The sequence below is a fragment of the Balaenoptera ricei genome, chromosome 13, assembly GCF_028023285.1.
Source record: "Balaenoptera ricei isolate mBalRic1 chromosome 13, mBalRic1.hap2, whole genome shotgun sequence".
NCBI lineage: Eukaryota > Metazoa > Chordata > Mammalia > Artiodactyla > Balaenopteridae > Balaenoptera > Balaenoptera ricei.
In genome coordinates this window covers 12,927,625-12,951,208 of record NC_082651.1, presented here as the reverse complement: position 1 = coordinate 12,951,208, position 23,584 = coordinate 12,927,625, and the positions used below count along the sequence as shown (strand labels likewise).

The following is a 23,584-nucleotide window of genomic DNA, read 5'->3' as shown; positions in this document are numbered from 1 at the left end:
AAGGAAAAATATTCTAAATCTGATAAATGCAAAAGAAAGAATTTATTCTGATTTTCTACTACATGATAAAGAAATCTTTTATTTACATATGGCACCTTTTATTTACAGAAGGCACCAAAACGTGCATCTGTGTACTACTATCAAAACTAATTAAAACAATACTTCTTTTCTGGAATTCATCTATACTCATTTGATCTGAACTGGAAAATTTTCATTACTAGGAAAGTAGCATTAAAATCACAATGCTGGGCTTCCCTGGTGGCACAGTGGTTAAGAATCCGCCTGCCAATGCAGGGAACATGGGTTTGAGCCCTGGTCCGGGAAGATCCCACATGCCGCAGAGCAACTAAGCCCGTGCACCACAACTACTGAGCCCATGTGCCACAACTACTGAGCCCGCGCACCTAGAGCCCGTGCTCCACAACGAGAAGCCACCACAGTGAGAAGCCCGCACACCGCAACGAAGAGTAGCCCCCGCTCACTGCAACTAGAGAAAGCCCGCGCACAGCAACGAAGACCCAGTGCAGCCAAAAGTAAATAAATAAAATAAATAAATTTAAAAAAGAATCACAATGCTTTCTTTTGCAGCCAAGTAAGTTACAAAATGGAAAAGCTCCTCTCCTCATTATATATAAGTTCTCAGTACCTCTTGAAAGTCATCCGTTCCTGTAAACACATTAGGCCCTTTATTGGCCCTTCCTCCACGGTCTTTGCGTTTGATTTTCTTCGGTAAGCCGCGTCCACGAGCAACATTAAAACTTTTAACCCTCTGTTCAATACCTAAAAAAGTTAAAATGTACTTCAGATAGTTAAAAAAACAGCACACTAGACAATCTACTAGTTTACAGGGAATAGCATATTTTAAATAGTCTATAATGTACAGTGTATTCTTTTTTTCCCTTTAGATTCAGTGAAAAAAATTAATTCAGTCTTTACATTTTACTTCGTGGGTACTGCTCCTTATTGTCTTGTTTCTTAAGGGATGTTAACAACATAAGGAAGGCAAGAAACAAGGATATATACATGGCTGGAGAGGTCAAATCTAGTTTTATTCTCAATTTTCCTTAGAATAAGCAATTAACAAGGTTTTCTGTTTTTAAGAGAATTAAATATTACCATTCATCTCTAAGGAAGACATTGTAGGTATTAGTGATTAATTTGTGGCAAATTGAGTTTCTATTGATAATGTTGAATAGACATCACATATATCTCCAAGCAAAATTTATATTTGTCTTTTACTTTTGAAAAACTTGATATTTAAAAGTCTCTAAAGAGATACTCAAATGACTAAAATTATATATTAGGGTAGTAAGTTACAATACAAAGTGATTTCTCATTATACCAGAGTCATATTTAACTAATAAGTTTTCTAATGATATTAAACCTACAAAATAGCCAATAGATATATAGAAAAATGTTTCACTTCATTAAAGAAATCAAAGAAATTAAAAATTTAAAGATAACATGACTATTTTCACCTCAAAGAATAATGTTGGTAGGGATTTGGAGAAACTGGCATCTGCACACACTGGCAGGGGTGTTATAAATTGCTACATCACCTTTTTGGATATCAACTTGGTATATGGATCAAAAATCTTCAAATGTAGCTATGTCTTTTGACTCAATTCTACATTTTAGCATTTACTCTCAAAAAAAAATGTTTGCCAAGATATGTATAAATATGCAGGGTTAATCACAGAATTTTAAAAAATGGGTGCAACTTAAATCCCAAATAATTACTAACAAACAAACCTAACACTTTATTAGACAAATTATGGCATATCTATTTAATTGAATAGAATGTAGACATTAAAGTCTACTCATTAACATAAGAATGACTGAGATACAATTCACAGTTAAGGGAAAAAACCAAGTTATAACAGTGTATAGTTTTTTGTTAAAAAATAATTGTCAAAAAATTCTAGACGAATGTATACCGGGGAATTCCCTGGCAGTCCAGTGGTTAGGACTCCGTGCTTCTACTGCAGGGGGCCTGGGTTTGATCCCTGGTTGGGGAACTAAGATCCCACAAGCCGGGGCACAGCCAAAAACAAAAAAAAAAGTATACCAAAAATATTAATAGTAATTGTCTCTGGGAGTAGGGATTCAAACTGCTTTTGTTTTATCTTTGATCTTTGCTGGGTTATCTTTTCTACACATAGAAAAAGTTTTCTACATTTGAGCATATATTATTTTCATAATTCTGGGGGAAAAAATGAAAGTCAAAATAAAATGCAATACTCAATTCTTTAACAGAACAAACAGAAAGAGTTTGAAAGGAAGAACCCCAGGTGGGAAAGGATGAACAAGGTCTCTACATTCCCCTTATTCCCCCAGTGGAATGATCCCTGACACCACTATGTCTGGACTCCAGGAACAAGCTTACTAATTACAATAGCATATGCATAGACAAATTCCTGTCTCTTTAGTTCAACAAAGCCTAGATCCACATTTTTCAAAGGAATTTTGCTTGGAAATCAAGAAAAAATAAAGCCATAAAAATAACCAAATTTACTCGTAACTGATTCCTTTTTTCAATGATAATTAAATGATAGTTACATAGGGCTTGGGTGCTCACTACTTCACCTCAGCCTCATCTCGCTCCAGTTTTCTTGAAGCAGACATACTGAATGGACAGTTCTTAAGGCTGATTTGACCCTGATGTGACCCATAATTTCTATGGCAATCTTGTACTGGTCTCTCCAGGGACGATGTACCTCAATATAGCAGATGAATAGGTTATCACTCAAGAAATTTCTTTAGATTATGTTCTTATTTCTGATCCTGAAGAATGTCTATAGTCCTGAGTACATTTACATAGAAAAGATGATCACTACATTTTAAAGCCTAATAAAAGAATAGCTTCCCAGGATTCTGTCCTTACAGGTCTAAAACATAAAGTAATACAGAGTAACAGAGACAGCTGAAAAAGGTAGGTTATTTCTTTCAGTATACTGATACCATATAGAAGGGAGGGGAAAAACATAACAGGAAAGTTGTTTTACATTTATATGCACTTTAAAAATATTAAGAAATCTTTTAAATTCAAATTTTAAGATATCATGCAGATTGAAATATTTGTAGATTTTTGTCCTCAAGGTCTACAAAATAAATAAAAACGAATTCAGGAAGCACAGGAATAAGCTGATCATGGGAAAGGACAAAGAAATTTAAGATTTTACTTCATATTTACCTGTTTTAATAAGGTTCTCATATTAAAAAACAGACAATTTCAAACTTACCTTGCTGAATTCCTTTCAATCTTTGTTTTTTCCCTGGTTCTTTAGAAAATGATGATCCTAAAGCAGTATTTGAGGTTTCTTTAGCTTGCCTGTATTGTTTCAGCTGACTGGCAAAATCTTCCTCTGTTTCCTGACTGTAGTTACCAAAGTTCTCATCACTGTAGTTACCAAAGTTCTCATCACTGTAGATACTGTACTCATCATATTCTTTACTTTTAAATTTTCTGTTATGTTGACTCTTCTTTGATGCCATGTAGCTTCCTGATATATGTCCATGCTAAGTGAAAACGCACAACCATTATCAAGATTTTTCAGTTATGTATAGGAATTGATAGTAACACAGGACAACTTTTTTCCCCCAGAAAGTTGCGAGAAAGAAGGGGAAAAGACAGTTATTAGTTCTGCCTCTTGGTTAGAACTTATCTATGGCACTATTTAAAACTAAGTTCAAAAAGCTAAATGCTACTCTGATGTTATTAAACATTATAATGTTCATAGAACATTGCTGGAGAGTGTGTCTTGTTCACCTTCTGTTTTCCATGTCCATGTCTTATGTTTCTCATGCTCCATGCCTCAATATTTATACACATAACAGTACTTTAAAATCCATACTGTCATACAGGAATTCCGTCTCCAAAAAAACTGAAGAGGTCTTTTTGAAAACAGAAAAAAAAAATAGTAAAACAGCTTGGAGCAAGGGTAGAAAATATATAGAGTCTCCTAAGATTCAAAAATTCCCAAATGACACGTTTAAGCACATTATATTTAATTAAAAAACCATATGTAAAGTCAAATTTGTAAAAAGAAAATATATTTGAGGTCTAATAGAAAAAACAGAGATTTCCCTAATTGTAAAAAACATCTAATGAATAAATTGCTCATTAGAAACTATTTATTGCACTTATACATTATTAATTTTAATGCTTTTTACTAAAGCATGTAAAAACAAAAAATACATTGTAGTCCTAGAAGTTCATTTAATGATAGTAATTCAAGTATATCTCTATTCGCTGAAATATTTTTATTACTTCTATCATATCTATTGTCAATTTTTTTATAAGAAAGCAAGAAGAAATTGCACATAATTACAGCTTGAGGATCTAGAAAAAGTCAGACCATGACTCATTTTCAGTTTAGTACATTTTAAATGTGATATAAAAATACTGCCCTGGCAGAATACTAACATGAGACTGTGTTTTTAATAAAATGCAGAGAACATACAGAGTGAAGTAAGTCAGAAAGAGAAAAACAAATATCGTATATTAACTCATATATGTGGAACCTAGAAAAATGGTACAGATGAACCGGTTTGCAGGGCAGAAATAGAGACACAGATGTAGAGAACAAACGTATGGACACCATGGGGGGAAAGCGGGGCGGGGTGGTGATGGTGGTGGTGGGATGAACTGGGAGATTGGTATTGACATATATACACTAATATGTATAAAATAGATAACTAATGAGAACCTGCTGTATAAAAAATAACAATAAAATAAAATTCAAAAATTCAAAAAAAATAAAAAGTAAAATTCAGAGAAATACTAAGTCCTTTTCAGCAATTATAAAATAGAGAAAAAGTATATAACTAAAGCAATCAAGAAAATCAATTAGCTCATCAATTTTAAATTTTGAAGACATTATATTAGATTTCCAAATTTTTTTAAGCAACATTTTTAAAGTTTATAAACTGTTCTCAGTCTAGCACTTCAGAAATTCAGGAGATTTATAACTATAACCAAAAGGCAGTTTCTTACATTTTAAAAAAAGCCACTATGAAAATAAAACAAAAAATAATTGCTTTGATTAAGTTGAAGATTAATTAATTAGTTGAATGGTACTTACATTTCCTTTTATAAAAAATGTGATTACATTAATTCTTCAATGATATATTTCAACGCCTAATGAGCAAGGATTACTCTGTTAATGGGCGAGTATGAATTTTTCTCTAGAGATTAGATGCTTTTCACAAAAGCTTTAAGTCTTAATCCAATTCTCTGATTTTTCACAGCCTTTACAAAAATAATCTCCATAATTCCTACTTTTTCAAGCAGAATTATCCCTAAACTTTCAATTCATCCCTCGTTTTCCCAACTGCAAATAATCCTAATAGCCCTCTAATTATGCAAACCTCAGGGCTGCTTCTGCAGTGACAGACTCTAATGTGGCTTGCTGCAGTGCTTAGTGTTTGCATCAGGGCACCACCCATGCGGTGCAAGCTCTCCAGGAAGCGCTAAATGAATGAGGGGTTACAGAGCAGCCCCAGTTCTCTAGGAGAGTATCTCCTCGTGCTTCACATGTTCACCATTTGGAATGAACAAAATGTACTCACCAGCAAGGATCTAGCAAGTATTTTTAAAAGCCCTCCTAAAGATAAAAGAAATGAAAAAGACTATAAATTTTACTGAAGGATATAGTTTCTCCAATCACTCTGCTTATTGATTATTAGGCTATCTACCTGCTAGAATGTCTGTGGGGGCAGATTTGGTTTCTGTTACACAGGCTGTCACTCTAAGCATGAAATAAGAGAACAGGAGACCCTGAGCAAGGATGAGGAAAAAGGAGATATATTAAGTCCTCTAATTTAATAGCTAGATGCTGATACTATATTCTATTGTCGGCCTATAACTGTAGAAGTGTCATACAGTAGATACTTGTTATCTAATTACATGAGATTTTTAGGATATACTTTCTAACCTCAATGAGTCAACCCTAAAGCATATGTGAAGGAAATGATCCTGAACTTTCTCTTCTAATGGCAGACTAGGTAATTTAATTCAGATCAGTCCTCCTCCTAAAAAAATGCAGCAAAGATAGACAAGATATTTTTTTCAGACCACTGTAGACATCAGAGAGCTAACAAATTAGTGAAGGATTACTGGACCATTACCCATGGAGTAGATGAAAATCCCCAGAAGTGAGCAGTATTTGGAGCTGTTTTTGCTCTGAAAGCATCAGCCCAGCATGAAAAATCATCTGGAAGGTTCAACAGCACTTTTGACTATCCTTTCAATCTTTGGGAACAAAAGGAGTCCAGAGTCTGGAAAAAGCGGAAGCCTTAGCGACCCCCACCCACCAGAACTCAGGAAGTCTGGGGTTTTTCAGACACATGCACACTGACCCGAATACTCCTCAGTGCTCCTGAAAGCATCAGGATTTTTCTAGCACAAAATAATATTCAGATTGAAGATTCTGTTCATACAGTGCAACATATTTAAGGAAGACATAAAGTATATCATGTTGTTTTAAATTTTTTTTCTGTTTAAAACACATCAAATAATGTTTGCACTTGAAGAGGTAGGCGGCACAAAATTCATATACTGAAGCCCTAACCCCCAGTACCTCAAAATATGACAGTGTTTAGAGAAAGGGCCTTTAAAGAGGTGATTAAGTTGAAATGAGGATGTTAGGGTGGGCCCTCATCCAATTTGACTGCTGCCCTTATAAGGGGAAATTTGGACACACAGAGACACCAAGAGTCCACGTGCACAGAGGAATGACCATGTGAGGACAAAGCAGCATGAAGGTGACCATCTACAAGCCAAGGAGAAAGGCCTAAACAGATCCTTCCCTTGTGGCCCTCAGAGGAAACCAAACCTGCCAGCACCTCGATCTTGGACTCAGATCTAGCCTCCAGACAGTGAGAAAATAAATTTCTGTTGTTTAAGCCACCAGTCTGTGGTATGTTGTTATGGCAGCCCCAGCAAACAAATACATGACATATTCTTTATTTTCAAAGATTTAAAATTTGTAGCATATGTCTTATAAAATATTTTTTTAAATATCAGAAAGCAAAGAATGAAATTGAAAGTTTAATTTTTCTCTTTAAAAAGCAGTAACTCAAAACCACAGTGAGATATCATTTCACACCAATTAGGAAGGCTGTTATCCAAAACAAAACAAACAAACAAAAACAGAAAATAACAAGCTTGACAAGCTTGTGGAGAAATCAGAAAAATCTCATGCATCGTTGGTGGAAATGTAAAATGGTGCAGCCTTTGTGGGAAACAGTTGGTAGTTCCTCAGAAAGTTAAATGTAGAAATAACATATCATCAAGCAATTCCACTCCTAGGTCTATACTCCAAAGAATTGAGAGCAGAGTCTCAAAGAGATACCTATACACCCACGTTCATAGCAGCATTATTCACAATACGCAAAAGGTGGAAGCAGTCCAAGTATCTATTGACAAAATGTGGTATATACATATAATTGAATATTATCCAGCTTTGAAAAGGAAGGAAATTCTGATACGTACTACAACACAGATGAACCTTGAAAAAATTATGGTAAGTGAAATAAGCCAGACACAAAAGGACAAATACGGCATGATTCCACCTAATGAAGTACCTAGAGCAGGCAAATTCATAGAGATGGAAAGTAGAATAGTGGTTACCAGGAGTGGAGGGAGGGGGAAATTAGGTATTATTGCTTGATAGGTACATGGCTTCTATTTAGGAAGATGAAAAAGTTCCGGAAATGGACAGAAGTGATGGTTGCACAACATCGTAAATAAACTTAATGTCACTGAACTATATATATATTTTAAAATGGTGAAAATAGTGAATTTTTCCAAAGACATACAAATGGCCAACAGACACATGAAAAGATGCTCAACATCACTAATCATCAGGGAAATGCAAATCAAAACCACAAGGATAGGGCTCCCCTGGTGGCGCAGTGGTTAAGAATCCACCTGCCAATGCAGGGGACACAGGTTTGACCCCTGGTCTGGGAAGATCCCACATGCGGGAAGATCCCACATGCCACAGAGCAACTAAGCCCGTGCACCACAACTACTGAGCCTGCGCTGTAGAGTCCGCAAGCCACAACTACTGAGCCCACGTGCCACAACTACTGAAGCCCACGTGCCTAGACCCCATGCTCCACAACAAGAGAAGCCACCGCGCACCGCAACGAAGAGTAGCCCCCGCTCCCTGCAACTAGAGAAAGCCAGCGCACAGCAACAAAGACCCAATGCAAACAAAAGTAATTAATTAATTAATTAAAAAAAAAAAAACCACAAGGATATATCTATCACCTCACACCTGGCAGAATGGCTATCATCAAAAAGACAAGAAATAACAAGTGTTGGTGAAAATGTGGAGAAAAGGGAACGCTTGTATGCTGTTGGTGGGAATGTAAATTGGTGCAGCCACTGTGGAAAACAGTACAGAGGTTTCTCAAAATATTAAAAATAGAACTACCAAATATCCAGCAATTCCACTTTGGGGTATTTTCCCAGAGAAAATAAAAACACTAATTCGAAAAGATATGCACCCCTATGTTCACTGCTGCATTGTTTATAATAGCCAAGATATGGAAGCAACCTAAGTGTCCATTAATAGATGAACGGATAAAGAAGATACAGTATATATATGTGTGTATATATATATATATATGTATATGCAGTATATATACAATGGAATATTACTCAGCCATAAAAAAGAATGAAATCTTGCCATTTGTGACAATAAGGACGGACTCAGAGGGCATTATGCTAAGTGAAATAAGGCAGATAGAGAAAGAGAAATATCACTATTATTTCTCTTATACGTGGAATCTAAAAACCAAAACAAATGAGCAAACATAACAAAACAGGAACAGATTCACAGATAGAACAAACAAGTGGTTACCAGAGGGGAATGGGGATGAAATAGGTGAGGGAGATTAAGAGGTATAAACTTCCAGTTGCAAAATAAAGGAGTCACAGGGATGAAATGTACAGCATAGGGAAAACAGTTAATAATAATGTAATATCTTTGTATGGCGACAGATGGTAACCAAACTTACTGTGGTGATCGTTTTGTTATGTATAGAAATATTGAATCCTATGTTGTGCACCTGGAACTAACACAGTGTCATAGGTCAATTATACTCCAATTTAAAAAAAAAAAAGAGAGAGAAAAAGAAATAGTTAAAATGGTAAATTTTATGTTAGGTATATTTTATGACAATAAAAATAAAGGCAATACCTGAGGAAATGGAATGTCATAATCCCTGTAGAAACCACTTCTTTTTCTGTGGGAACTCTCTGTATGTTCGACCTCTGAATCAAGGCTGTAGTCTGAACTATCATCACTGGATGGAGAATTATGCTAAAAGAAGGAAAAACCAAAAATGTTACATTTACAAAAGGAAGAAAATTTAACTAGTAACTAGATAAGCTTGTTTCAGCCAGAGGTGCCAACCAATAGATTATATTATCCTAGTAGGTTCTGAAGTATTAACTGGAAAATTCTTGCTCCAAAGACCACCTCCACCCCAACTTCTCTGAAATTTTCTGAGGAATAGTACATTTTCCTCTTTTCTCGGGGATTTTAATGGCAGCATTTTCCCCATCATCCCTTTGGCCCAAGGACTTCAAATAGAAAATACTGCACCTCTAGGCTCTAAAGTAGTCTTAACTTTAAGTTAATCTTTATTTTTTTAATTTTTTAAAATTTTTGGCTGCGTTGGGTCTTCGCTGCTGTGCGCGGGCTTTTAGTTGCTGCGAGCGGGGGCTACTCTTCGTTGCAGCGCACGGCTTCTCACTGCGGTGGCTTCTCTTGTTGTGGAGCATGGGCTCTAGGCACGCGGGCTTCAGTAGTTGTGGCACACGGGCTCTAGAGCGCAGGCTCAGTAGTTGTGGCGCACGGGCTTAGTTGCTCCGTGGCATGTGGGATCTTCCCGGACCAGGACTCGAACCCGTGTCCCCTGCATTGGCAGGCGGATTCTTAACCACTGCACCACCAGGGAAGCCCCTAAGTTAACCTTAAAGGAAATAAAATTGGTTCCTCATCACCAAAAAGAGTCCTAGAACATGAATAGAGTATGAATTAATTTATTTTTTACCTAAAACAGCTTTAGAGTTCTTAATCTATTACATAAGTACCCTAAATCTAAAAGATATCAAAACATTCCAAATTATAAATATAACATAAATCCAACCCACAAAATTGAACAAAGATGAAATGCAAACCACAAGTAATTGACAGTGATTGACAAATATCAAGAATAAGCTTTTTCAAATATGAATGCAATTTCAAAAAAAAAAATCACTCAATATCCTCTATCTAGCCAAAATAATTACCTTCCCAGGTTAAGCACCCTCTTTAAAAATTTTTTTTGAAGTTCTTATCAACAAAGACACTGGCTCTGTATTTTATCATCCTTGCATTCCCAGCATCTAAGACTAGAACAAACTCAGTAAAAATGTGCTGAACTAAATTGACCTCTTGATACTTTTAGAGTAGAAGGATCCGTTTTCTTCTACTCCATTCTTAAATGCTGGTTAAAGAAGACAAACTTTTCCTCCACCTTGTTCTTAAATGTTCTGGGGTTTAGTTTTGGGGTGCTGTTAATTCTGTTTTTGTTGATTTGATAGGTGATATGAAAATCTTTTTATAATTATGCTATGAAATGCTTCAAGCTTAACTACCTAATCTTTTTGGTTAGGACTTGAAATAAATATTGTCCATTTAAAAGCCAAGTTTGCTCTGTTACTAGCAGAAGTCAGCTCTGGCTCAAAAGAAAACCTTTCACTTGAAGAACACTAAAGGGGTAAGGCTTGCTTAAGAAGAAGTTCAAACAAAGGCATTGCTTCAGGAAGAGCCATCAGAGAAGAGAAGATTCTGTTAAAGGGAAAAGATTCTTCAGGCTAGCCCCAAAAAATGAGTCTAGAACACAGACTTTAAGAAGTCATTAGGAAGGCTATTATAAAATAATACATATGTGGCTCACCTACAGTAATAAGTAGAGTAATTATTAACCCAAAATTAGCAATTGGACTACATTAAAAATAGCTGGAAGTAGTAGAGAATAATTAAAAATTATTAAATTTTTAAGTGAAAAGGATAGTATACTTTTTTTATTTCAGAATTTTTGAGTTTCTTTTTTTTGGTTATTGTTTGGTATCTGTTTAGTGTTTGAAAGTGTTCCTTTAATTTTGTTATTTTACCTATAATACACTGGTGGATTATTTCTTTCAATACACTTGGTTGGTAAGTACTAAAGTTCAAGTCTAGGGACTTCCCTGATGGTCCAGTGGGTAAGACTCCATGCTCCCAATGCAGGGGGCCCTGGTTCGATCCCTGGTTGGGGAACCAGATCCCTCATGGCGCAACTAAGAGTCCGCATGCCACAACTAAGAAGTCTGCATGCCCCAACTAAGAAGTCCGCATGCCCCAACTAAAGATCCCACATGCTGCAACGAAGATCCTGCATGCCACAACTAAGACCCGGCCCAGCCAAATAAATAAATGTTTTAAAAATAAATAGGGCTTCCCTGGTGGCGCAGTGGTTGAGAATCTGCCTGCCAATGCAGGGAACACGGGTTCGAGCCCTGGTCTGGGAAGATCCCACATGCCACGGAGTAACTAGGCCCGTGAGCCACACTACTGAGTCTGCGCGTCTGGAGCCTGTGCTCTGCAACAAGAGAGGCCATGATAGTGAGAGGCCCGCGCACCGCGATGAAGAGTGGCCCCCACTTGCCGCAACTAGAGAAAGCCCTCGCGCAGAAACGAAGACCCAACACAGCCAAAAATAAATAAATAAATAAAATAAAAGTCACGGCTTTAAAAATAAATAAAGTTCAAGTCTCAGTGATTATCCTTTCTATAGAGCTCTTAACAAACATGACACCACAACGTGGTGAGTAAAGAGGGCAAAAGACATAGTCAAGAACTAATTAATAGGATAGCCATTTAGTGACCCCTTTAAATATTCAAACAGTAACAGAAAGAATTTAGGGACTTCAGTGACTTCCCCAAACCATGCCAGCCTTTTCACACCTTTTTGCTTTTGTATTCTCTGTGTCTCTTTGGTCAACGAGCTAATGCCTACCTGTCCTTCAAGATTTATCACAAAAAATCTCCATGTTCAATAGTAAGAGAACGATACTAAAGTATAATACAATACAGAGTAATCAATTAAAATGGTATTTTAGAAGATTTTATAGAAACAACAAAATGTTTATCTGTACTATTAAGTGAAAATGCAAAATATAAAATCAATTAAATGGCATTTCTCTAATAATAATTGTCCACAAAGTCATTATTACTCCTACCCTCAAGAGGTGGAGATTAATTCCTCTCCCTTTGAGTGTGGACTAGACTTAGAAGCTTGCTTCTAGCAAACAGAATTTGTCAGAAGTGATTAGGTTATAAAAAAGACTGTAGCTTTCATCCTGGGTGCTCTCTCTTGCTCTCTTGCTTTGGAGGAAGCCAGCCAAAGCACGAGGTCGAAGAAGTGGTGTGTAAAGGGGTCCACGTGGTGAGGAACGGAGGCCTGCCAAGAGCCACATGACCGAACTTGGAAGAGGATCCTGCCTTAGTCAGGAGATGACTGCAACCTCGCAGGAAGCGCTGAGCCAGAATACCAAGTTAAGCCGTGACCACATTCCTGACCCACAGAAACTAGGAGACATACTTTTGTTGTTTTAAGCTTCTAAGTTTGGGGTAATATGTTGCGCAGCAATAGTTAACTAATACAGATTTTGGTATCTGGAAATGCGGTGCTGCCAGTACAAATATCTAAAAGGTAGAACTGGTTTTGGAACCAGGCAGTGGATAGAAACTGGAATGATTTTAAGAGGGCGCTAGTGAAAGCCTAGATCACCCTGAATGATTGTTGGTAAAATTTTGGACTTTGGGGCAACTTAAAGGAAAGTGAGAGATATCTTATTAAAACTGGAAAAAGGGAGATCCTTGTTATGTAGTGGCAGAAATCTAGCAACACTGTTACCTTCAGCAATATGGAAAGTAGAAAATGTGTCTAATGAACTAGGTGATCTAGTTAAGATTTTCAAGCAAAATGTTCAAAGTACCTATCTATGAGGGAAGATAGATGAATTAAAGGAAGAACTGTTAAAAAGGAACCAGGACTTGATGGTTTTAAAAGTTCTTAGCCTCAAAATATCTAACTGTGTTTTTGCGCTTCCCTTTTTTTCTTAATTAGTTTGGCCAACCCGTGCTGCAGGGGGCACAGGTTCGATCCCTGATGGGAGAACTAAGATCCTGCGTGCCGTGCGGCATAGCCAAAAAAAAAAAAAACTACTGACTTTTCATTCTAATTTGTTAAATTCTGCTAATAACTTTATTAAGCCCTTCCTTTTTGTTTCTGTCTTACTTTGCTGTTTTCTAGATTTTAATACTATAATAATTTTTCTTCTGATAATTTTTTAGCTATCTTCCATATGTCAAATTCTATTATTATTTTCATGAAATTCGGCAGGTTTAGTCTGCATTCAAAGGTGCTTCTGTTTTTCGACTTTGTTATTAATGTCTAGTTTTACTGCATTGTGGTTTGAGATTACTCTTTGTACTATTTCTGCTCTATCAAATTAATTGGAGTTTTCTTTGTTGCCTATGACATGGTCTTTTTTTATGAATATTCCAAGTATACTTGAGAGGAAGATATATTCTCAGGATTCAGAGCTTACTATATATTTATAATATTTCTTTAATATCCTTACCACCTTTTCATCCATTTGATTAATCTCTTTGGGTTAAGAGAGATATACTGGTGTATCTCCTGTTATTACTGTATTCCTGTCTATTTCTTCTCATCGTTCCTATAGTTCCTGCTTTATGAAAACTGATGTTTAAGGGGATATTAAACATTAATAACAAATCGTCACTGTGAATTATAACCTTAACATTACAAAATGCCCTTCTTTGTTTCTTTCAATGCCCTTTTGACCTAAATTTGACTTTTTCATATATCAACACTGTGATTTCTGCCTTCTCTTTCTTTGCATCTGCCTGGTATAGCTTTACCCACTTTTCATTTCTTTATTTTTTATTTTTTTAACATCTTTATTGGAGTATAATTGCTTTACAATGGTTTTACCCACTTTTTAAATCTTTCTCTTTTACATAGCTTAGAGTTGGATTTTGCATTGTTGGGAGGTATATCTTTTGGTATTAAAAGATTATATTTTTGTTTCAGTTATTTCTTTCAAGTTGTCTTTTTCCAATAACCTTAGTCCCTATCCCTTCTTTGCATACTATTTGTTTACTAGTAGGACCAATATTGAAATTAGGCAGTAACCTCTTCTTCTACTTCCTCTCTTTCATTCCCAGGATAATAATTTGAAGTATATTTAAAAATTCTCAGTTAATAACTAAAAAACTACCAATAAGGTTATCCTGCTTACCATATATTCTTCTGCTTTCCCTGACATTTTTTACAGTTGTAATGTTTCAATACATAATATACTGCCCCCCATGTCCATCATTTAGTCTTAGCTTTACAGACTAATACGTAGTGTATGTAGATCACTCTCACTTTTTCACCCATTTTGGTTATCTGAACGTGTGCTCTAGGAGAGTCTATGAGAAGTCTTATGATAATAAATATTTCCTGACTTCTATTATATACAGTTTTTCTGAGGACTTTATATTTGAAGTTCGGTATTTAGCTGGATATAAAATGCTTGGCTTGCATTTTATTCAAATATGTTACTCCATTATCTTCTGGCATAAAATGTTGATATCAAAAATTTTTCTATAAATCTGACTTTCCTTTCTTAATAAGTGACTTGGTCTTTTTGCCTAAATGACCAAAGGATTCCCTTTTCCCCCAGTTCTGCTGATGCTGTTTGATCATAGTCTGTATTATTTTCTTAATTTTTTTTTTTTAAAGGAGTGTTTCTATTTTTTTTAATTAATTAATTAATTTATTTATTTATTTATTTTTGGCTGTGTTGGGTCTTCGTTGCGGCGAGCGGGGGCCACTCTTCATTGCGGTGCGCTGGCCTCTCACTATCGCGGCCTCTCGTTGCGGAGCGCAGGCTCCAGACGCGCAGGCTCAGTATTTGTGGCTCACGGGCCTAGTTGCTCCGCCGCGGCCTGTGGGATCCTCCCAGACCAGGGCTCGAACCCGTGTCCCCTGCATTGGCAGGCAGATTCTCAACCACTGCGCCACCAGGGAAGCCCCTATTTTCTTAATTTTTAAAAATCATTTTGAAATGCTGGTTAAGTTTTTCTGTTTTCTGTTAGGTTAAGTTCTGCTGATGCTATTTGATCATAGTCTGTATTATTTTCTTAATTTTTAAAAATCATTTTGAAATGTTAGGTTAAGTTTTTCATGTTTTGTGAGCATTCTTTCCTTTCTGGAAGAATATTATTCTCCCCATTTTCCTCTTTTTTTTAATAATAATAACTTATATGGAATGTGATCATGGTCCAATCTTGTTGCTCATGTGTCAAAGGAGGAATGAGCCAGGAAAACTTTCATAGCTTCACTCTCTAGGGTTATTTCTTCTGTTGTTAGCACATGAAGTATTAAAAAACATGGCTGTGTATCTTCTGAGATATGCCACCCCGCTCCCTTCCCCCAATTTCTTTCCTTGGCCCTAGTATTCTTGTCCTCTCAACTTAGATTCTACTCCTAGCAGTTATCTCCTCAGGGTGGGACTCTGTCCTAGAAGAGATTTAGTTGATGAGTATTCATCAGGCACAGACCATTGTAGCACCATCCAATTTTACATGGTCACCTTATACTCATGTGGGAATTGGGAGCTAGTAAAGCCCCCTCTCAGTTTCCATTGCTGTTTCTCAGTTTGGCCGACAGGCTTTCCATGTTCACTGGGGACTCCTTCACTGAGATGAATACCTGTTGGTAATTTGTTTTCTGGAAGTTCTTTTTAACCTTTCCTCTGCTTCATTTCACACAATTGCTGATCCTGCTCCGGTCTTGCTGCTGTCCGTGGTTTGGCCTTATCCTTTTTTATTTTTGAGGTTTATGAAGATAACTTGTTACTTCATTTTTTTGGTAGATGTTGCCAATGAATTTTTGGTTTTGCTATCCTAATTGCTCTGTTTTTATGGGGGAAATTCAGGGAGTTTCAAAAACTACCCCACCACTGCTGCCAACTTTTCTCTGAGTTCTCTGTCAGTATAGGTTTCCCTTCTTCTCAACCGCAATCCACATTACTCTGTATCCAGCACCCAACTGTTCTCTTGATAGCATTTGTTTTTCAATTGTTTACTGCCTCTCTCCTTCCCTTTTCAATGTAATCTCTATAACAGCAGAGACCATTTCATTCATTGCTATAACCCCCAGCATATAGCACAGAGATTTCCACAGCAAGCACGCAATAATACTTACAAATGAATACATAAATGAATGGATGGACAATGCCAGTGCTGTTAATCTACATCTGTAGAGAATGAAACTTTCTTTCCTTAAGCTTTCAGTATTCTTGCATACAATCTTCCATCAATTTAAAAGATTTATTCTAATTTGCATTAAAAGTTACTTGGATTATTTAATTTTTTCATTGGAGTAGAGCTGCTTTACACTGTTGTGTTAGTTTCTGCTATACAGCAAAGTGAATCAGCCATATGTATACATATGTCCCCTCTTTTTTGATTTCCTTCTCATTTAGGTCACCACAGAGAACCGAGTAGAGTTCCCTGTTCTATACAGTAAGGCTCTCATGAATATTTTTTAAATCTTTAAAATATTTCATATAATCTTTATGTTCAGAAAATTCCTTAAGCACATAAAAAGATCTAATCCATATATTTTATAAGAAAATAGGCAATGATTTATACTTTATAATTTTCAGTGTTTTATATTTCATAAAAATTTACCAAAAGAATAAAAAATAGATTCTGACTAACCTTATGTTTCTCACGTTTTCTCCTTTTGGACTTTTTCTTCTCTTTTTCTTTCTTGTGTTTTTTCCTTGATTTTCTGTAGGCTTTCTCATTTTTCTGCTTTTCATCCTCTTTTGCTTCCTGTTCTTGAGTTTCTTCAAATCCTGCATCATCTATTTCACCATCTTCTAATTCACCATCTTCTCTGTAAAAGACAATGAAAATTTTAATTTTCAAATGTCAATTCTAAAGAGAATCTTACAGAAACAGTTCCAAAAGAAAAAAAAAGCATGAGCCAAGAATTTAAGTTATACTCATTTAGATCAGGGGTTGGCCAATTTTCTATAAAGGGCTAGATAGTAAACATTTTAAATTTGCAGGCCACATATGGTTTCTGTTGCAAGATCTCTCTTTTTTTAAAACACCCTTCAAGAATGTAAGAAGCAATTTCAGCAGCCATAGTTTGCCAACCTCTGATTTAGAGTAAGAGCATTGACTCTCACTCAATAAACGAATGAATGCATGAATGCAATACTATCCCAAGGTAATTCTGCAATAGTTACCATCTATAATACTAAGCTATCATAAAGAAAGAAAGAAAGAAAGAAAGAAAGAAAGAAAGAAAGAAAGAAAGAAAGGAAGGAAGAAAGAAAAAGAGGGAAAGAGGGAGGGAGGGAGGAAGAAAGGGAGGAAGAAAGAAATTAAAACACTTTAGGAAGCAAACATTCTAACTACAGGAAGGAATTTAACTTAGTGGCCTGTAGACAGCTATAAATAGCTTTAAAATAAAAGCAATGTAATATATTAATTCTCACCATAAGAGTAAACTTCAAAAAGAAGACAAATTTCAATAGGTAGATAAGTAATCTACCTACTGAAACCTGAACCACAAAAGCAGAATAATAAATTCCTCAACTTGAATCTGTAAAAAATATTCATAGTAAAACCAAAAATCTACAAATCTTTATATTATGACATTTTTACAGTTATAGAAGCCCAAATGTTCACTAACAGTATTTTAAAATGCAAATTAACCAAATGATCTACATGGGATGATAAATACATAAAATAATTTTAACCTGTTTCCATACAGTTTGAAAAAATGCAAACAACTACAAATATTACATGGTGATACAGAAAGATAAATGTCTTTTGTGACTGGAAGCAAATGAGAAGCACACAAACTATGGTGTGTGCATTTTAAAGATACTTTTAAATTACTAGAAATGTGTGATTTCTAAAATGCAAAACTGATCATGTAGCACTCTCCTGCTAAAAATCTTCAGTGATGATGTGATGTCTCAAATTTGCTTCAAACAATCCACTGAGGATGAAGGAAGTGGTCTCAACAACATTGGCCATGAGTTGGTAATTGCTGAAACTGTGGGATGTGTATATGAGGATTCATTCTACCATTCTATCAATATGTGTTTGAAGTTTTCCATAATAAAAAAGATAGTATCGGTGATTCCCTTCTGATCTGAGGATGATGTCAAAACTCCTTGACTCCAAAATGCCCTTTATAATTGAGTCCCTGATTAACCAGCTAATTTCAATTCCTCAAGTCCCCAAGCCTTAAACATTGCCTTAAAAACTCTCATTGCCTTGCTCCTCTCAACATCCACCCTCTCACCTCCTTCACCTGGCTAAGTCCAATTCAATCTTTAGGACCCGGTTTAGATGTCCCTTCCTGCAAGATGCCTCCACTGACTACTCAGGATTAGGTGAGCTGCTCCATCCTAAGCACTCCCCTAATAATTCTCATTTCTTTATCTCTGCACTCTACACGTTATGTTTGAATAACTTGCTTATTGGTTGGTGAAAGCGGGGTATGTGACTGTGTCTTTCATAGCTGTATCTCTAACCCCTAGCACGGTGCCTTGCTTTTTACTGAATGACTGAATGTAAAATATCCATAACCCTTGCCATTATAGAACAGGCACATAATATCACCCTGTATTGACTGTGAAGTCAATGTTGTTTTTCTCCAGTTTCCATCATAAAATCAGAGGTCTATGTCTATTTAGGCGGACTTGAAAATTTCATGTGAGGCAGGTTCAGCATACTGGCTGTTTTAATTTAAAAAGTTTTGAGCTTTCATAACACTGTAATACCTATGGCCCAAGAAAAATGAGTGCATATATTCACCCAAGGACAAGTATAAGAAAGTTTTTTAACAGCTTTAGTCATGATGGTAAAAAACTGTAAACAACCCAAATCTCCATGAACAGGTGAATGGATAAATAGTGTTTTATTTATATAATGGAATACTATAAAGCCAAAAAAAAATTAACTACTGTACTGCTACACACAATACGATGAATGTTATAGACATAAGCAAAAGAAGCCAGACACAAGGGACTATTGTCGGACTCCATTTATATGCACTTCAAGAACAGGCAAAACTAATCTATGGTGATGTGAGTTAGAACAGCGATTACCTCTTGGAGGGTTATAGCTGACAAAAAAGGAGTACTAAGAAGCCTCCTAGGATGTTAAAATATTCTCTATAGATGGGTATGGTGATTACTACATATACACGTGTGTAAAAATTCATCAATTCTTAAAAATTCACTTAAGAATTGTGCATTTTTCTGTCTATATGTAAAATCTAAATGCAAACAACAACAAAATCTACAGGTGTTCATCCTTTCTTTTACCACCATTCTCCTCCAGCTTGAGCTCCTTAAAGCATACCTTAAAACCACTAATTCATAATTAGCATTTTTGACTAGAGCTATTTAAATAAAGTACTCAAGCTGAAAATGCTGCACATAATTGTGTTCTGCTTAAATTCTTTACCTGTGACATACGGGAATTTATATTTGTTATTAAAAATAAAACACGGAAAGTTTTATAATTTTTCTTTCTTTTCCTTTAGCCTCTTTATCATTTCAACATTCATACAATAACACATTTAAATTTGTAAATTTATGTTTGGTTACAAAAAAAGGAGAGTACGGGCTTCCCTGGTGGCGCAGTGGTTAGGAATCCGCCTGCCAATGCAGGCGACACGGGTTCGTGCCCCGGTCCGGGAAGATCCCACATGCCGCGGAGCGACTAAGCCCGTGAGCCACAACTACTGAGCCTGCGCGTCTGGAGCCTGTGCTCCGCAACAAGAGAGGCCGCGATAGTGAGAGGCCCGCGCACCGCGATGAAGAGTGGCCCCCACTCGCTGCAAATGGAGAAAGCCCTTGCACAGAAACGAAGACCCAACACAGCCAAAAATAAATAAATAAATAAATTAAAAAAAAAAAAAAGAGAGTAAAAGGAAATGAAGAACAATGATCCACACTTCTATGAGCTGCTTCCAACGCTTTAAAAAATCACCTTTGGGCACATATGGAAAGCATGTGTGGCATAATGGAAAGAGGAGACTTAGGAGGAGGAAACCTGGATTCTAATTCTAGCTCTGTCACCAAAATAAAATAAAGCTTTCTTGATTGAGCACCTACCAATGTATCAGATACTAATCCAGCTCTGTGAAAAATCAAAAATAGAAGAGATAATAGAAGTAATTAAGAGTGCTTGGCATTCTCTAGATTTTGAATTAACACTATTATGAAAGTTGTTGTGGTTACTAAACCCAAGATAATTTTTTTTAATTTAATAAATAAAAAATAAAAGTTCCTAAGTCAACCATATATGGGTGACTTTTTATTAATGTAAAAATAATAGAATGATTATGTCCTTTTTAGAAGGAGTCATATTCATGTCACAGACATGTACATAACTGTCCAGTTAATAAACAAAATTATTTTTAAAAGAATTTCTCTCAGGCAAATCCATAAAGACAGTTAGACTAGAGGGAAGAATGGGGAATGATGGTCAATAGGTACAGAGTTTTTTTTAGGAGTGATGAAAGTGTTCTAAAATTAGATAGTGGTAGCAGTTGCATAACTCTGGAACATCCTAAAAATCAGTGAATTGTATACTTTAAAAGGTGAATTCTATCTCAATAAAGCTGTCATTTTAAAAAATAACAAAATAAAATTTTAAAAGATTTTATCTCTAGATTTGAATATCTAGACTGGAGACAACTAGAGAAAATCATAATACACTGTAGTATAAATTAAAGACTCTGAAACTGGTCAATGCCCTCACTGTTCTTTTTTTTTTTTTTTTTTTTTTTTAAAGGTAAAGCTGTTTTTAATTTTTTTTTTATTTATTTGTTTATTTATTTATGGCTGTGTTGGGTCTTCGCTTCTGTACGAGGTCTCCAGTTGCGGCAAGTGGGGGCCACTCCTCATCGCGGTGCGCGGGCCTCTCACCATCGCGGCCCCTCCTGCTGCGGAGCACAGGCTCCAGACGCGCAGGCTCAGCAGTCGTGGCTCACGGGCCCAGCTGCTCCGCGGCATGCGGGATCCTCCCAGACCAGGGCCCGAACCCGCGTCCCCTGCATTGGCAGGCAGACTCTCAACCACTGCGCCACCAGGGAAGCCCCCCTCACTGTTCTTATTCTGAGGTAACTAGTCACTAAATCCTTACAAATTGATATGCCTCAATAGAGAATTCTACTTTCCTCCATTTTGATATTGTTGGCTATTAAAATAAATTAACCTGAACCATTCAGTCTTACCTCCACAGGTAGTGTCTGCTTTTTCTTTATGCTTGCCTAAAGTCTCCTATTACAAGCTACAGATCAGAAACTGAGTCTTCTGGAAGAAACACAAAAGCCTCAATAAAAGACTATACAAGTGCTCCTGATGGATGATATTACAAAGATATTACTCATGAACACAAGCTTCCTGGGATAAGCTGATATGATCACTACAAAAAAGACATTTTTCAGAGTAGACAAGTTTATAGAAGTAGACTGCTCATCCTAAAACCAAGAGAACACAAATTTTCTAGATGCTTGAAAATTATTGCTTGTAGCACTTTTCATGCTTTGTTCTAATTCACCCTGTCATTTCTCCCTTACCATGGATAATGTAGGGGAACTGCTCTGTACCAGCACCCTGGCAGCCCTACATGTCTCCACATAGGCCACACAGGCAAGGCTCAACCACAGGCTGACCTAACCTTAGCAGACGCCCTGTGGTCCCCCCAAAGTATGGAAAGATAGGTGCTGCTGCAAGGCTATTTCTCACCCACCTCCTTATTTCGTGGGAGGCTGCTATAAGGCAATTTCTCATCCATCTTCCCTGCTTCTGGTGAGGACTCAGATTTTCCACCTTGCCCACTCCTAAGTGTACAGCTGCAGGCTAAAAAAACTGCGTAGCTGCAGTATGGAAACTGTTCCTCAGCAACAAGAGTGCCCTACCACTCACGTTACCTATGATCCTCTGGCCTCTTTGATTTCATTGTTATCCTGTAGGACAAGGGACACGAGAAGCTGACCCCATGCTGATCTTGAATTTGTCGTCTATGTATGAAATAAACTCTCTGAATCTTACAAGCTGAACCTGTAAGCAGGTCTCACAAAAAACTTACTTGGGTCTAGGATTTGCCCATGCCTACTCTGATAGTTTCCCTCAATCTGTATAGCTTATGTATGATCCTCTTGATTAAGCCTTAACCTAACTCCCTACCTTATACCTCCAAAACTAGGTATTTCCCCTCAAAGAAAACACTGGCTGGCCATAATGGGGTCATGGAAGAGCTACCTAACTTGAGTTTTTGTGCTTTTATGTTTATCCCAAACTGGACCTTGAACATTTACATCCTAGATGGTTTATCACCATTTGTTTCAGAAAAAGTTTGTCTTTACAAATTACCAGTGGTAAAATCTGGATACCTACCAGCCTTCAAATCACTTTTATCCTTATCCTTTACCCAAATACATTCTTATACCCTCTGGAATGTATTGGTATTGGTTTGCAGAAACTCAGCTTATCCCTTTATGACTATCTACAGCCATGGCAATTTTCACTTGGTTTGTTTTACTCCCCAAGCCAGTCTTAGTTAGAACTTAGTCAAAGTCTCAACCCAAATACAAATTCCTTCAGGAATGGGATTTTGTACAAATATAGGGGCAAAATTATATATTTTAACTAGCCTAATAGCCTTCATAGTCCTATGACAACCTTTGCAAATTTTGTTTAATTCTATGTGTTATCTGTACCCCAGAGATAACTGAGAATTCCTTTGTTACTTTTGTTACAAGTAATTGCTCTTTTGTTTTTAAAACTATATGTGGCCCTCTAATCTCTATTTCCTGAATCAACAACATGCTTTCTCATATTTACTTCATCAAAACCTAACTTGCATATATAAATAAAAAGTATATATAACAATGTAATAATTAGACATTTTTAGATATTTCCTTCCTATCTCCTTCAGGAGACCATGCTTCTCTGGGAGTGTCTGAAGGGACACTGATCCCCCTAGAGAAAAAAAAACAAACAAAAAAACTGTTACTCCCTTAAAGCTAGAATCCTTAGGGCTCTATCTTCAACTAAGGGGGTCATATAACTTGAAAAATATATCAAAAATGTGTTATTAACATTGACTGAAAGAATAAATAATACTGTAAAGCCCTAAAAGTACAACAAACTAAAGTCATTGATCCAAGTAGTTGTAGGTAACAGCATAGCCCTGGACTTCTTCCTGGCAAGCCAAGAAAAATATACAATATGGCTGATACTTCCTGCTTCTTATGCAATAATTCCATAAGGAAAGTTGACCAATCTATACTCAAACTAAAAGACAACTTGGCTATCAAATGTGGACTCAGCAGGCGCCTTAACATCTGACCTCCTGGTCAAGTGAGGAATCTTTGGTCATCGTTCTCAAGTGCCTTCCAGTTTCTCCTTTTA

The 23,584-nt window shown here is 36.4% G+C and overlaps 1 protein-coding gene across 3 annotated transcripts in view; it reads right to left on the bottom strand.

The window, feature by feature from the left end:
• The window catches only part of ZC3H6 (zinc finger CCCH-type containing 6), a 51,331-nt gene that overhangs the window by 15,083 nt on the left and 12,664 nt on the right, over nucleotides 1–23,584 (bottom strand). For 2 of the 3 annotated variants that reach the window (XM_059942886.1, XM_059942888.1), the window contains exons 2-5: nucleotides 16,848–17,028; nucleotides 9,213–9,335; nucleotides 3,243–3,519; nucleotides 647–780 (exon numbers count right to left, since the gene is read on the bottom strand). In XM_059942886.1, the coding sequence (XP_059798869.1) occupies nucleotides 647–780; nucleotides 3,243–3,519; nucleotides 9,213–9,335; nucleotides 16,848–17,028 (715 nt within the window). The remainder of the gene's footprint in view (nucleotides 1–646; nucleotides 781–3,242; nucleotides 3,520–9,212; nucleotides 9,336–16,847; nucleotides 17,029–23,584) is intronic. The other variant, XM_059942887.1, reaches the window with a different exon arrangement.